Raw genomic sequence first — 12,618 nt, 5'->3', positions numbered from 1 at the left:
AAGAAGGGGATACTAGATATTGAGGGGCACAGAATAATCTCTTGCACACATTTCCATTGCTGAACCAACCACTCGCAAGGGCTGGAATACCATGAGTCTGATCGGGCTTTCTCTCCTGGAGCCCAGGGTGGGGTCAGTCCCCCCTAGACCCTTGGGCTATGTGCCAGGGAAGCATCTCATAGGAAGAAAGAAGGCAGGAAATGGATGCTCCACGGACACTCAACTACACAGACCACAGCATAAGATGCAAGTTGAAACCCAAGAGCTAGAGGACATTGACCAGTGGTGGGAACATATTGGTGACTGGATTGTTGGGAAGGAAGAAACCATAGACACAAGGAAACCCTGGAGAAAATGTTATTTTGGAGGAGGAACAATTTCAGGAAGAGATTAAATCGGATAAGGCCAGAGCAAAAGTCTTGGGTCCAGCAAATCTTGAGAGACCAGGTTCACCATGCAAAGCAGATTGCAATAGGGTAGGAAGTGAATGGGAACTGAAGGCAAAGAGCCCTGATGGCTGGGCACACGGATTCCCAGGAGAAAAGGCATTGTGTAGACTCCCATGTAGCTGGGTGTGGCCAAGTTCTGTCTAACAAGACGTGAGCAGAAACTATTTGCAACCAACATCGTGCCCTTCAAATGATGGGGCATGCCTTCCCGTTGCCTGAAGTCACCTCAGACTGAAAAGCAAAACCCAGTTTATAACTTTTCCTCCGCAAATCATTCCCATTCTGTGTGTCTGGGGGGGGGGGGGCCGGGGGTGTTCCTGTCTTGACTTAAAAAAAAAATATCATCAACCCGCTCCACAGCCTTGTGGCATTTCATTTCCCGCCTCCAACCAAGTGGTCGTGAATACCGAAAGTTCTAGAGAGATTGGGATTCATCTCTACCTCCTCCCCAGCCCCGCTGTCACTACCTTCATTGAAACTACAATTCTTCTCCAGACATCTATGGACACCTCCCTGAGTCCAGCCTCTCCCCAGGCCAGTCTGTTCCCGTAGTGCCCATCGCTGATCACGTCAAGGCCTTGTTCAAACACCTCTGAGGGACCCCAGGGCCTGCAGCTATGCTTTCCAAGCCTGCCTGTACCTTGGATCCACCCGCAAAGCTCATTCAACTCTACGTTTCCTGGGCAACATCCAGGAGAAATCCCAGGTAGATCTCGGTGGGGCCTGGGAAGCTGGACTGCAGATAGTTCTGGTGGTTAGCAGGCTGGGTACGGCCTGACCTTTAGGGGAACCCAGAGCTCCCTGTCCAATTGCGTCCAGTGAGGACAGGGGCCAGCCTCCAGATGCTCCTGACCCTCCCATGCCTCGGAGCCTTTGTTCCTGCCGTTCCCACGGCAGGAACGCCTTCCCTTCCTTGATTGCAAGGTGAATCCCCATTCATCTCTGAACATCTGTTGCAAATGTCAGCTCCTTTATGGCCCTCTCCCAAATTCAAGTGATGATTCCCTTCATTCGTCATTCATGCAAAAGTTTACTAAGGGCCATTATAAGCCAGGCACTATAATTACACAGATAACACACCTACTCTGCCTTTGAGTCTGGGTGAGGAGGCAGACACATATAAACATAACAAGTTCACAAAATTTTATTGTTATTCTTTTCATCTTTTCTCCTGGTTATAAAAATAATGCACACATTATAAAACATTACAAAAATATAAAAAATAAGTCCCTCAGACGTAACTAATACTTTGGTATATAATTATCCAGCTTGTATTTAATATTTAACAAAATGAGGTTTCAAACACACTGTCTTGCTTAATTCATTTTGGACATCTGTCCACACATACGTGCAGCTATAGGATGTGCAAAGGTGTGGGTGCAGCACAATGGACTCGATTCCCTAGGAATGGAAGATTCGATGGTTTCCAATTTTTCTCTATTACTAACAATGCTGTAGTAAAATCTTTGTCTATACATCTATGTGCATTTGCACGACTGTCTCCGAAGCATAAAATCCTAGAGGCAGAATTCCAGAGGTGAAGGATATGAAACGTGAATAGCTAGCCCCGGACAGCTCTCCAAAAAGTTGGGTCAATTTGTACCCTTACCAAAAGGGTCCAAGAATGCCTTGAACAAATAAATTATAAGACCGCTTCCACTAGTAATAGAGGCACGTAGAAGTGGATGGACTTTCTCGGCCAGGATAATCAAGGAAAGCAACCAAGAGGAGGCGACTCTTTAAGGTGGGTCCTAAAGAATGAGTAGAGCTTTCTGGAAGAGGCATTTGGGTGGGGCATTCCAGGCAGAGGAAACAACAGGTGCTGAGGCCAGTTGTGAAAACTGTGGCAGTATTTGAAGAAATGCACACAGGGGTGGACGAGTCTGGAGCGGGGATCAGAGCTGGATTATATAAGGTCCGGGATGCCCAGATAAGACGTTCCCAGAGACTTCATACAGACTTCGACAAGAGCACTTGGCATACTGCGCTGTAGCAATGGACTGGAAACAGTGTCCTGCTAAGTTTAAGTCTCCATCCAAGGCCCCTGCCCAAGGTATCACAAGAGATCTGCAAGTGTTGATTCAATCGATGAATGGAGAGGACACATCCCACCAGAATTAACCCTTGCCTCCTCTCTACTCCCTGTCTGTCAAGGCTGAAAGTTTGTTTGCAAAGACTGTGTGTGTGCCCTGGGGAGGGCAAAAGTTTTATCTACGACACCCTTGTCAAGGAGTTATATCTCCTGAGCTTAATGTAGTGCCTGGCCTTGCCGGAGCTGGGTCGAATCAATGTTAAGTCATGAAGGAAGGAACCAACCACTTTCAGGATTGGACACACGATGCTGGTTGAGGTGCAGTGAGTGACTGGCCTGTCCCTGAAACTGTCAGATGACAGCAGTAGGAATTCAGGCATGAGGAGCCCACCATGATTCACAGTTTACGTTTTGGCAGAAAGATGATGGAATCTGTCTCCAAGTAGTATCACAGAGAAGTGAGAAAAGAGTCCTGCTTAGGGGCCCGAGCAGGCTGGGATATGTCACCAAGGACACTCTGTCTCTGGGTAAACTCTTGGAATGAGTTAAAACTCCACAAGAGGCTGGCTCCTGCCTGGAGTGGCAGAGAGTCCCAACAGCTTATATTACGTACAGAGTGCTCATGGGGAGCTAGGTACTTGCAAAACATTTTTTATATGTGAACTCAATTAATCCTCACAGCTATCCTCTTATCACCCCCATTGTACAGATGAGGAAACTGAGGCATAGACAGATCACAGGGTTAGTAAGCGGAGGAGGCAGAATCTGAACCCAGGCAGCCTTACCCACTGCACTCCACTGCTGCTGTGGTTGACAGGGAGTTTGGAGGGCTCTCCTGATCTCTCTTGCTGCAGGTGTGCTCTGTGGAGTTGAAAATGACAGCACCCAACAAGGGAGAGGCTCTCGATAAATGTTCAATGACAAGATGAACATGTGAATGAATGGAAGCACCCAGAAGGGCTCTGCGACCATGTGCTGGAGATTTCTTCCCAACTCCCAACCACTGTCAATGGAGCAAATACCAACTCGGGACAAGACACCGAGGCTCCCTCCTCTGGCCCCATTATGCACTTGTTTGCACACAAATGTTCAAGATGCAAACGTGGAGGGAGCTGTTCAAGCAACTTAACTGTGATTTGGGGTAGAGAGGAATTCTTTAGGAAAGTCCGGATCGAGAGTTGATCTGCGAGCACTGTACCAGCAAATCCTTTTGAATCTGAAACCAGGATCGAATGCATTTACCACTTGGTTGTTTTTCTGTTTTGTTTTTAATTTTCAGATTGCACGCAGACACACTCCCATTTCCCCGCAATTACATATCATATATATATCTTAAGTCATCGCTGTTCCGCTTGTCCTGAGGGAATTAATGGGATAGTCACAGCCTGGGAGCCCCTGTCAGGCAGGGCGGAGGGAGGGAGCTCTTGTCCTGCCTACCTTGGCTTCAAAGAAGTCCTTGGCACCTTTGACACCCTCCAGGGCAACATTGATCTCGGAGAGCTTTGCCAGCGCCATCAGCCCACTGTCCTCCTGCAATTCCCCCGCTGCGGCCTTGTGGAATATGAGCAGGAACTGTGCGGAAAGACGGATTAGAGTCCAGTCAACGCACTGAGAGATTTACAACAATCCCCTCTGGCCCAGGCTGAATTCTTTATTGCCAAGCCTATAAAAAAGGGTGCAGGGGCCGGCCCGGTGGCGCAAGCGGTTGGGTGCGCGCGCTCCGCTGCGGCGGCCCGGGGTTCGCTGGTTCGGATCCCGGGCGCGCACCGACGCACTGCTTGGTGGGCCATGCTGTGGCGGCGTCCCATATAAAGTGGAGGAAGATAGGCACCGACGTTAGCCCAGGGCCGTCTTCCTCAGCGAAAAAAAGAGGAGGATTGGCGGATGTTAGCTCAGGGCTGATCGCCTCACAAAAAAAAAAAAAAAAAAAAAAAAAAGGGTGCAAATGTGTGCGTGTGACCAATTATTTTTTCCCTTATCACACTGTCAAAAATGAAAACATGCCCATTTTTCACAAGGATACAGGGAAATGGGCACCTTCCTATCTCGCTGATGAGAGTGTAAATTGACTCAGACTCTTTGGAGGGCACTTTGGAAATATGTATCAAAAATAAAATGCTTTCGCCCTTCCAATCATTAATTCTACTGCTGGAATCTATCCCTCAGAAACATTTACACGGTAGTTTAAGAAGCATTATCTGTAAAAGCAAAATAATTGTCAATTGTCCTTGTTTATAGCCATGAAATAAAAACTCCAACAAACCTGTAAGTACTATTTTTTAAAGCTAAATTTTTTAAAGCTAAATAAGTTAATATTTCTGATGTTTTTTAATCATTCCTATTTTCCATTTGTGTCCCATTTTTGCATTAGATTGTTTACCTTTGTTAGTGTTTTCTAAGAGATCTTTATGGAACCTGGTATGTTTCAAATGCTTTAGCTCCATCACTCGCCTTTTCAATTTGTTTTATGGTTATTTTTGACTTTCAAAAATTTTACATAAACTCTATCAATCTTTTTCTTTTCTCTCACCAGAGTTATGCTTAGAAAAACCTTTCTCGCCACCTAGGTTACAGAAACAATCGCCTATGTTTTTGCCTACTTCTTTTTTTTAACATGTAAATATTTAATCTCTGAAATTTATTCTGATCTATCATGTGAGGTTGATCATTAACCTTATTTTCTTCCAAATAGTTAGTTAGTAATCCCCACATCATTTACTGAATAATCCATCTTCTTTCTCCAGATTCAAAATGTGACTGGAATGAATTAATCTTCAAAGTAAGCTTGTACTAAGGCCCCCACAGAACATGTTTTATATAAATAAATGGGCCAAGCTGAAAAGGCAGGTAGGTCCCTGTCTTCCCATCTTTCTCCCCCAAGGCGACTTTATGGCTTTTTACTTCTCTTCTTTAAAGAATTTTTGTGAATTTATTTGTCAAACAACTGCTTGTCAACTTCTGTAATTATTTTTCCACTTGGAACGAATATAAATTGATGCCTTCCAAGTCATCCCAGTAAGAGGCTTCTCCAGGTTTTCAGGTGTTACCCAAAATACGTGTGCCTAAAGGGAAATTTCAGGTTTTCAGGGGTCTTTATCGTGACCGTTTCTTCTAAAAAATGGCTTCCCCAAGAAAAAAGAACATCACCTAAAGTAGAGTGGGAGGTTAAACAACTTCAACAGACTTTCCAAATGCCAACTTGGGTGTCTTTTACTGCCAAGATCTCAATCCCTGGAGGGAAGTGTGTTTCGTGAAGTAAAAGTCTTGCCTCCACCACAACCACCTGAACACATCTTGCTAATAAGCTTTTCTTTGTAATTCTTGCGTTGGGGGTCCTAACTCCACTGTGGAAATTGCCAAATACAAAGTAAGAGATGAAGCGAGATGCTCGAAGACTTGTAGCTTTGCGGAGGCCTCTGTGGTCAGCTTGCTTGTACAGAAATGCCACGTTCATCCACCTGCAGCTTCAAATTCTCTCACTAGAGGCCGGCAAAGACCCAGTTTGCTGCAGACTATTGGATCCAGAACACTGGCTCTAGAGAAGTCTCAGAAAACAAGCCTGTTGAAGGAGGTGAGGCTCCCACCTAAGAACAGGATGGAGGGCAAGGGGGTGGGGGGACAATTGTGGTCAAGCTTTTATGGAAGAGATTGAAGCAGCAAAGACCAGCACTGCAAATGCGAGCCATGCAAGGAGAGAAGGAGTGAAGTATCAGTCCCTCAGTACCCTACCCATCCTTAAAGCATTTAGTTACAGAAGCCCTCCGCCCCATTGCTCCATCAGGCGAACACAAAACAGGCAGTCCCTCCATCCAGCCATTCTCCTGGGCCCAGGGAGGCAGCTCAGGAAAGATGGACCACTGCTCTCAGCCTAGCAAAAATCTAAGTCATCTTGGGGGCTCTTACAAGTACAGTGGAGATGACAATGTTCCTCTGTGTTCACAGAAGGGCTTAAAGTATTCCTCATGGGTCTTTTTTTTTTTTTTTTTGTGAGGAGATCAGCCCTGTGCTAACATCCGCCAATCCTCCTCTTTTTTTTTTTTTTTTTTGCTGAGGAAGACGGCCCTGGGCTAACATCTGTGCCCATCTTCCTCCACTTTATATGGGACGCCGCCACAGCATGGCTTGCCAAGCAGTGCGTCGGTGCGCGCCCGGGATCCGAACCAGCGAACCCCGGGCCGCCGCAGCGGAGCACGCGCACTTAACCGCTTGCGCCACCGGGCCGGCCCCCCTCATGGGTCTTTTAACCAGAGCAGATCCTGGCCACCTATGATCACTCTCACTCTGCCAGCTCAGCAAATGACAAACAGCAACCTTGTCATAACTTAGGGGTCCCCCTGCCTTAGCCTTAGTTAAAGAAGAAAAAAAAAAATCTAGCTCAACCTGAAAATGTTCAGCCTTCCAGAAAGCATGCCAGACATTCCCATTTAATTTTATTACAATCACCAACCTCTGAATGACAATTTCTCCACTGCCCAGCCTTGTTTGTCTTCCTATTTATAGTCCACAAAGACTGGTGTGTTGTGGAGAATTGGAAAGTGTCCTAGCTGTGACTATGAGCAAAGTGGGGGCAGGGAAGGAGAAGCAGAAAACAAAGAAACACAGAGAGAATTAATGAAGCTAAAAAGCAATTTCAGACATAGGCTATTAATTGCTTCTGATAAATTTAAGGAAATTTTTAATTTTACGGCCCTGACTGGTGACGCAAACACTTCCCCTGTATTACTTAGAGCTCTTAGATTGCAAGTGGCAGAAACAAACTTTGGCTTAAGCAAAAAGAAGGTATGCACTATACAAAAAGGATGTCTCAAAAACCCAACAGCGGAATACAGTGACCTGGAAGAGGTCTGGAACTGGGAGAGGCATTGATTTGGGGATTAGAGGCAGCATTCCCTCTCCAGCTCTCATGTCTGATCCACATGGTAGAGAACAGCGACCTCACATTGAGTTATTCTTCCAGGAACAGCCACCTGCAGAGCCAATTAACCTAGTCTGGCCAGGGGTCCCCCCATGGTCCAATCAATTCCATTACATCTGTCTCAATTCTGCTCTGAGACAGATGTAATGGAATTAGTGAGGATTATAAGAAAAAGAGAGGAGGATATTAAGTCTTTGCTGTCTGTTTCCAAAGGAGAAAGAGGTGGGGAGGGCCTGGAATCCAATTCTAGATCACTAGAGCTATGGAGGTAGAACTGCTAACATTTGGTCCACCCTCATGACTTCTTGTGCATGTCTGTACACATACATAAGCACACACATAAACCATAAATGTAAACAATCATATTTTATGAACAGTTTGGTAATCTGCTTTTGTCTCTACTTTTTATATTGTCAACATTTGTTCTCTGGTCATGAAACACTGTGCTGCATCATCTTTTTTTTTCTTTTTTTTTTTTGTGAGGAAGATTAGTTCTGAGCTAACATCTGTTGCCAATCACCCTTTTTTGCTGAGGAAGACTGGCCCTGGGCTAACATCTGTGCCCATCTTCCTCTGCTTTATATGGGATGCTGCCACAGCATGGCCTGACAAGCAGTGAGTTGGTCCGGCCTGGGATCTGAACCTGTGAACCCCGGGCCACTGAAGCAGAGTGCGTGCACTTAACTGCTACACCACTGGGCCGGCCCCTACATCACCATTTTTAATGGTTCCATATATGCCATTTTCTAAAACACCCATAATGCGCATGTATTATTTTCATAATTGGAAAAGAAATGGTTTATTTTTTATTTTTATTTTTTTTGTGAGGAAGATCAGCCCTGAGCTAACATCTGTGCTAATCCTCCTCTTTTTGCTGAGGAAGACCAGCTCTGAGCCAACATCTATTGCCAATCCTCCTCCTTTTTTTTTTTCCCTCAAAGCCCCAGTAGATAGTTGTATGTCATAGTTGCACATCCTTCTAGTTGCTGTATGTGGGACGCAGCCTCAGCATGGCCAGACAAGCAGTGCGGCGGTGCGCGCCCGGGATCCGAACCCGGGCTGCTAGTAGTGGAGCGCGTGCACCTAACCACTAAGCCATGGGGGCAGCCCCGAAAAGAAATGGTTTAAAAGAGAGATCAATTCCCTTGTACATGGGGGAAAAGCAGCAAGATAGTACTTAATGGAGACATATCTTCCATATCAAAGAGCGAATGTGACGTGCTTCAGTCAAGCTAATCCAAAGAGAAAGAAATGGAACACAAACTTTCACTAAGCACTTACTAAATGCCAGGTTGTGAGGAAAGAACTGTAGAAGTGAGCAACTGTGTCTACCTGGCAACTCCTGCCCCACGTGATGATGGTGAGGCTGTTGACTATAGTGCTTTGTGGCACATGACTGGACCTAGCCAATCACAGCACCCTGAATGCAACAACTGGCCCAGGAGGTGGGCATGTGTCCCCAGTAGAGCCAATCAGAGGCCTTCTGGGACTAGTATAGACTCTGGGATAAAGAAGCCCTCTATTCCCTGGGGTTGCTAAGCTGGGGGATATGTAATCTGGAGCTGCTGGCAGCCATCTTGGCAGGCCCGGGGCACAACACCTTATGTGGAAGGAGAAGATGAGGCGGACATAGAAGAAAGCACAGTAAGGTATGGCAAGAGCAAGACCCTGGATTACTTGTGCCTAACACTTCCACTTCCTCTCCCGGGGATGTGAGCCAATAGTTGTCTGTTCTTTTCTTGTTAGTTGGCATTCTCTTTCTGTCACTTGGGACCAAGAATTCTAACTGATACGGCACAGAAAGAGAACTTAGTTCTTGCAACAGTCCGGAGGGAACACTATTAACTAACATCCCTATTTTAAAGACAGTAATACTGAGGCTCAGAAGTAAAATAACTTGCTCAAGTTACACAGCTCAGTGTGGAGGACGGAGGTCTGACTATAAGCCTCTTTTCATTACAGAACCACAGCATTGGCCCACTAGCGGCTTACAACATTGGCAGAACCCGGCAGAGTGAAATACAGTCATGCATCACTTAATGATGGGGATGCTTTCTGAGAAATGCATCGTTAGTCAATTTTGTCATTGTGCGAACATCACAGAGTATACTTACACAAACCTAGACGGTATAGCCTACTACACACCTAGGCTATATTGTACTAATCTTGTGGGACCGCCATCGTATGTGTGGTCTGTTGTTGACCGAAATGTCGTTATGTGGCGCATGACTACACTAAAAGCAGGAGGTTGGGCTGTGGAGTATTAATGGCAAATGTGTCTACACTTCCAGATCCTGTACCTCCAGGAACAACTGCTAGAGATGGGACCACAATGGGGCTCTGAACTGACAAAGGACTGAATGTGAATGTCACTGAAGCTTTGTGGGAGGGTTGAGAACCCACAACAGGAACCTTCTGGAGATTTCCAAGCCTCTGCTGTCCACCATCTGTGGGAAATGGCCCAAACAGCAGCTAACCAAAAGCTAACCAAGCATCTTGGATTCAGGGAGGAGCACGTTTCGGGGGCCTCTGGGTAAAACGGGGTAGGGGAGGGATTGTATCCTAGCTCAGTTGGTGACTTGCACAGACCTCCAAACACCCTCTTGATTTCTGTTCCCCACAGGTCACAACTTTGCGCAGAAGCAGTTTCCCCACTGTTACCTGCAAGGCTTCACCAAGGCAAAAGCATTTACTTTCTATATCCCAGGGGTATCCGGGTTGGAAAGAGCCAGTGCCCAGCATGATGCATGAGTGATATGACAGAACCACATGTGAGAGGGAGCCAGAGGGGCCGCTGTGAAGGGAGCATGGCCAGAGACAACGGGAGGCTGTGTGTCATGGAAACTCCAACCAAAGCCCAGCCCTGAGCTGGGGCCGATTTCAGGCAGGTGCCGACTTTTTGAGCTCTCTAGCTCCTTAGCTCTGAAATGAGAAGGATGAACTAGATTATCCTGAGGGTTATGCCCAACACAGGTTTTCTGTGATCTTCTATCTCCACACCTGCCAGTTCAGGAAAGGAAGAGATGGGAGAATCTGGAGTTGATTTCTTGGCGGTGAGAGGCAAGGCCAGTTTCGTCACAGCTGGGGAGGGGACTCAAGACTGCCAGTTCAGCTGCAGAGACCCCCAGGAAGAGCATCCAACGGCCCTATCTAGCCTGGACGGAAGACCAGTACTTAGCCAAAGTTCTCACCATCAGAAACCAGGACGCCAGCGCTCCACCGTTTCTGGAATAACCAAGGTTAAACACCAGAAAGCAAGGAGAGTCCTCTCTACTCCCAGCTCCTGAGGGCCCAGCTGAGACAGGACTGGATCTCAGTCTGCAGCAGCTGGGCTAATGCTCTGAGCATTTAGCTGGATGTTGTCACCAAAGTTATTCTAATACCAGGTCACACTGACACATCTAGAGGCCTTTCAATAAAACTCCAATACACAAAGCATGGAATTCTCTTCCTTGTGGGGCTGCATCCTTGCCATGGAAAAAACCCGATGGCCTTGAGACTTTTTCCCAAAATAGAAATGGCTTGAACGTCGAGGGTCTCACCCATTTAAGTATCAGGCTGTGAATCTACATGCACTTTTCCAGGAAGACATCTGTGCATACAAAATTTTGCCTGCAGTTTCAGGGGTTCAAAGATCAAAAAGCCCATTCTTGGACACTTTGGAGGAGGGGGTCCAGGGGCAATTGTTTAATTGCTATTTTTTACTATTTTTAAATTCTTACAAAAAAATTAAAAGTTTTAATATATAAAAAACATATAAAATTATAAAACCACCAAAACTTTGTACCCACAAATATCCACTATGAATATTTTGGTGACCATCCTTCCAGATTTCTCAATCCTTACCATTTTTTACCCAAATGAGGTTATTCTACCCACACTGACTTTCGATCTGCATACTGAGCCTTTTCCCATGCCAGCACAGCAGTTCACTAGCTCTTTAAAGATATTTTTAAAAGCAGGACTGTAGATTAAACATCCAAACAGCACTCTAGAAAAGCCAAAGCCATTTGTACCCCAGGGGACTGTAAATGTGAGGGTCCTCTCAGGGCACTCCCCCGCCAGGGGCTCAGGGTACCTCACGGAAGCTGAGTTTGCCATCGAAGTCCTCGTCCACCTCCTTGATCATGCTCTTCAGGCCCAGGTGGGTCTGGGGAGCCCCCAGCTTCTCCATCATCAGCTTCAGTTCCATCAGGTCGATGAAGCCGTCCCGTCCAGCATCATACCTGCGAGGTCAAAAGAAAGATGCTGATGAGGGACGGCCACAGCCAGGATGAAAGGACGCTTGTTACTCTCCCAAATGTGTAGTTCTTTCGGCCTCCTTTGCTGAAAAATGACTCAAAGGCCTCCTGCTTTGCAGGGTCCACCTGGTCACTGCATCAGAAGGGACCCTCTTCTCAAAACACCTTTGGGCTCTGCACGATCTGATTCAAAGTGCATCTTGGGGCCAGCCCCATGGCTTAGCGGTTAAGTGCGCGCACTCCGCTACTGGCCGCCTGGGTTCGGATCCCGGGCTCGCACCGACGCACCGTTTCTCCGGCCATGCTGAGGCCGCGTCCCACATACAGCAACTAGAAGGATGTGCAACTATGACATACAACTATCTAGTGGGGCTTTGGGGAAAAAAAAAAAAAAGGATGAGGATTGGCAATAGATTTAGCTCAGAGCCAGTCTTCCTCAGCAAAAAGAGGAGGATTAGCACGGATGTTAGCTTGTGATCTTCCTCACAAAACAAAACAAAACAAAACAAAACAAAAACAAAGTGGATCTTGTACTACATGGTTGTTTTCGTGCCTTTTATCTCCTAACCAGGCCATAAGTTTCTCAAAGATGAAAAATATTCCTGTTTACCTCTATTTCCCCAGTTGTGGTCAACACACATGGGCCGAACCTCCTGATGCTGGACGACGGAGAGCTACAGGAACACACCCCATGCACCTGCTACATTCACACGGAGCGACTGGCAATTCCAGGAGCCTCCTCCTGGGTCTCTGCCACCCCCATTTCCAGGCACCCCTCTGGTCATCCTCCTGGTCTCCTGTTTGTGGAAGCTGGTTCCCGCCCTTGTATGTGGCTGCAAATCTGGCCTGGCTCCAGCTCTGGTTTTATGCTTTGACTTCTGGCCCATTCATCCAGTCTCCAGGTCTGAACAGTCACATCTGTGTGACTGCTGAGAAGGGACCTGGCTCTGCCTCTTGGCCGAGTTTTGGCCACAGAGCCAG

At 46.7% G+C, this 12,618-nt stretch overlaps 1 protein-coding gene across 1 annotated transcript in view; it reads right to left on the bottom strand.

Moving 5' to 3' along the window:
* Nucleotides 1-12,618, bottom strand: part of EFHD1 (EF-hand domain family member D1) — a 41,775-nt gene that overhangs the window by 2,894 nt on the left and 26,263 nt on the right. Inside the window, exons 2-3 of the mRNA XM_058533235.1 lie at nucleotides 11,475-11,622; nucleotides 3,919-4,053 (exon numbers count right to left, since the gene is read on the bottom strand). Coding sequence (XP_058389218.1) covers nucleotides 3,919-4,053; nucleotides 11,475-11,622 — 283 coding nt within the window. The remainder of the gene's footprint in view (nucleotides 1-3,918; nucleotides 4,054-11,474; nucleotides 11,623-12,618) is intronic.

Source organism: Diceros bicornis, chromosome 37 (genome assembly GCF_020826845.1).
Source record: "Diceros bicornis minor isolate mBicDic1 chromosome 37, mDicBic1.mat.cur, whole genome shotgun sequence".
In the NCBI taxonomy this organism is placed as follows: Eukaryota; Metazoa; Chordata; class Mammalia; order Perissodactyla; family Rhinocerotidae; genus Diceros; species Diceros bicornis.
The sequence above is the reverse complement of the archived record's forward strand: the minus strand, read 5'-3'. Positions and strand labels throughout refer to the sequence as shown.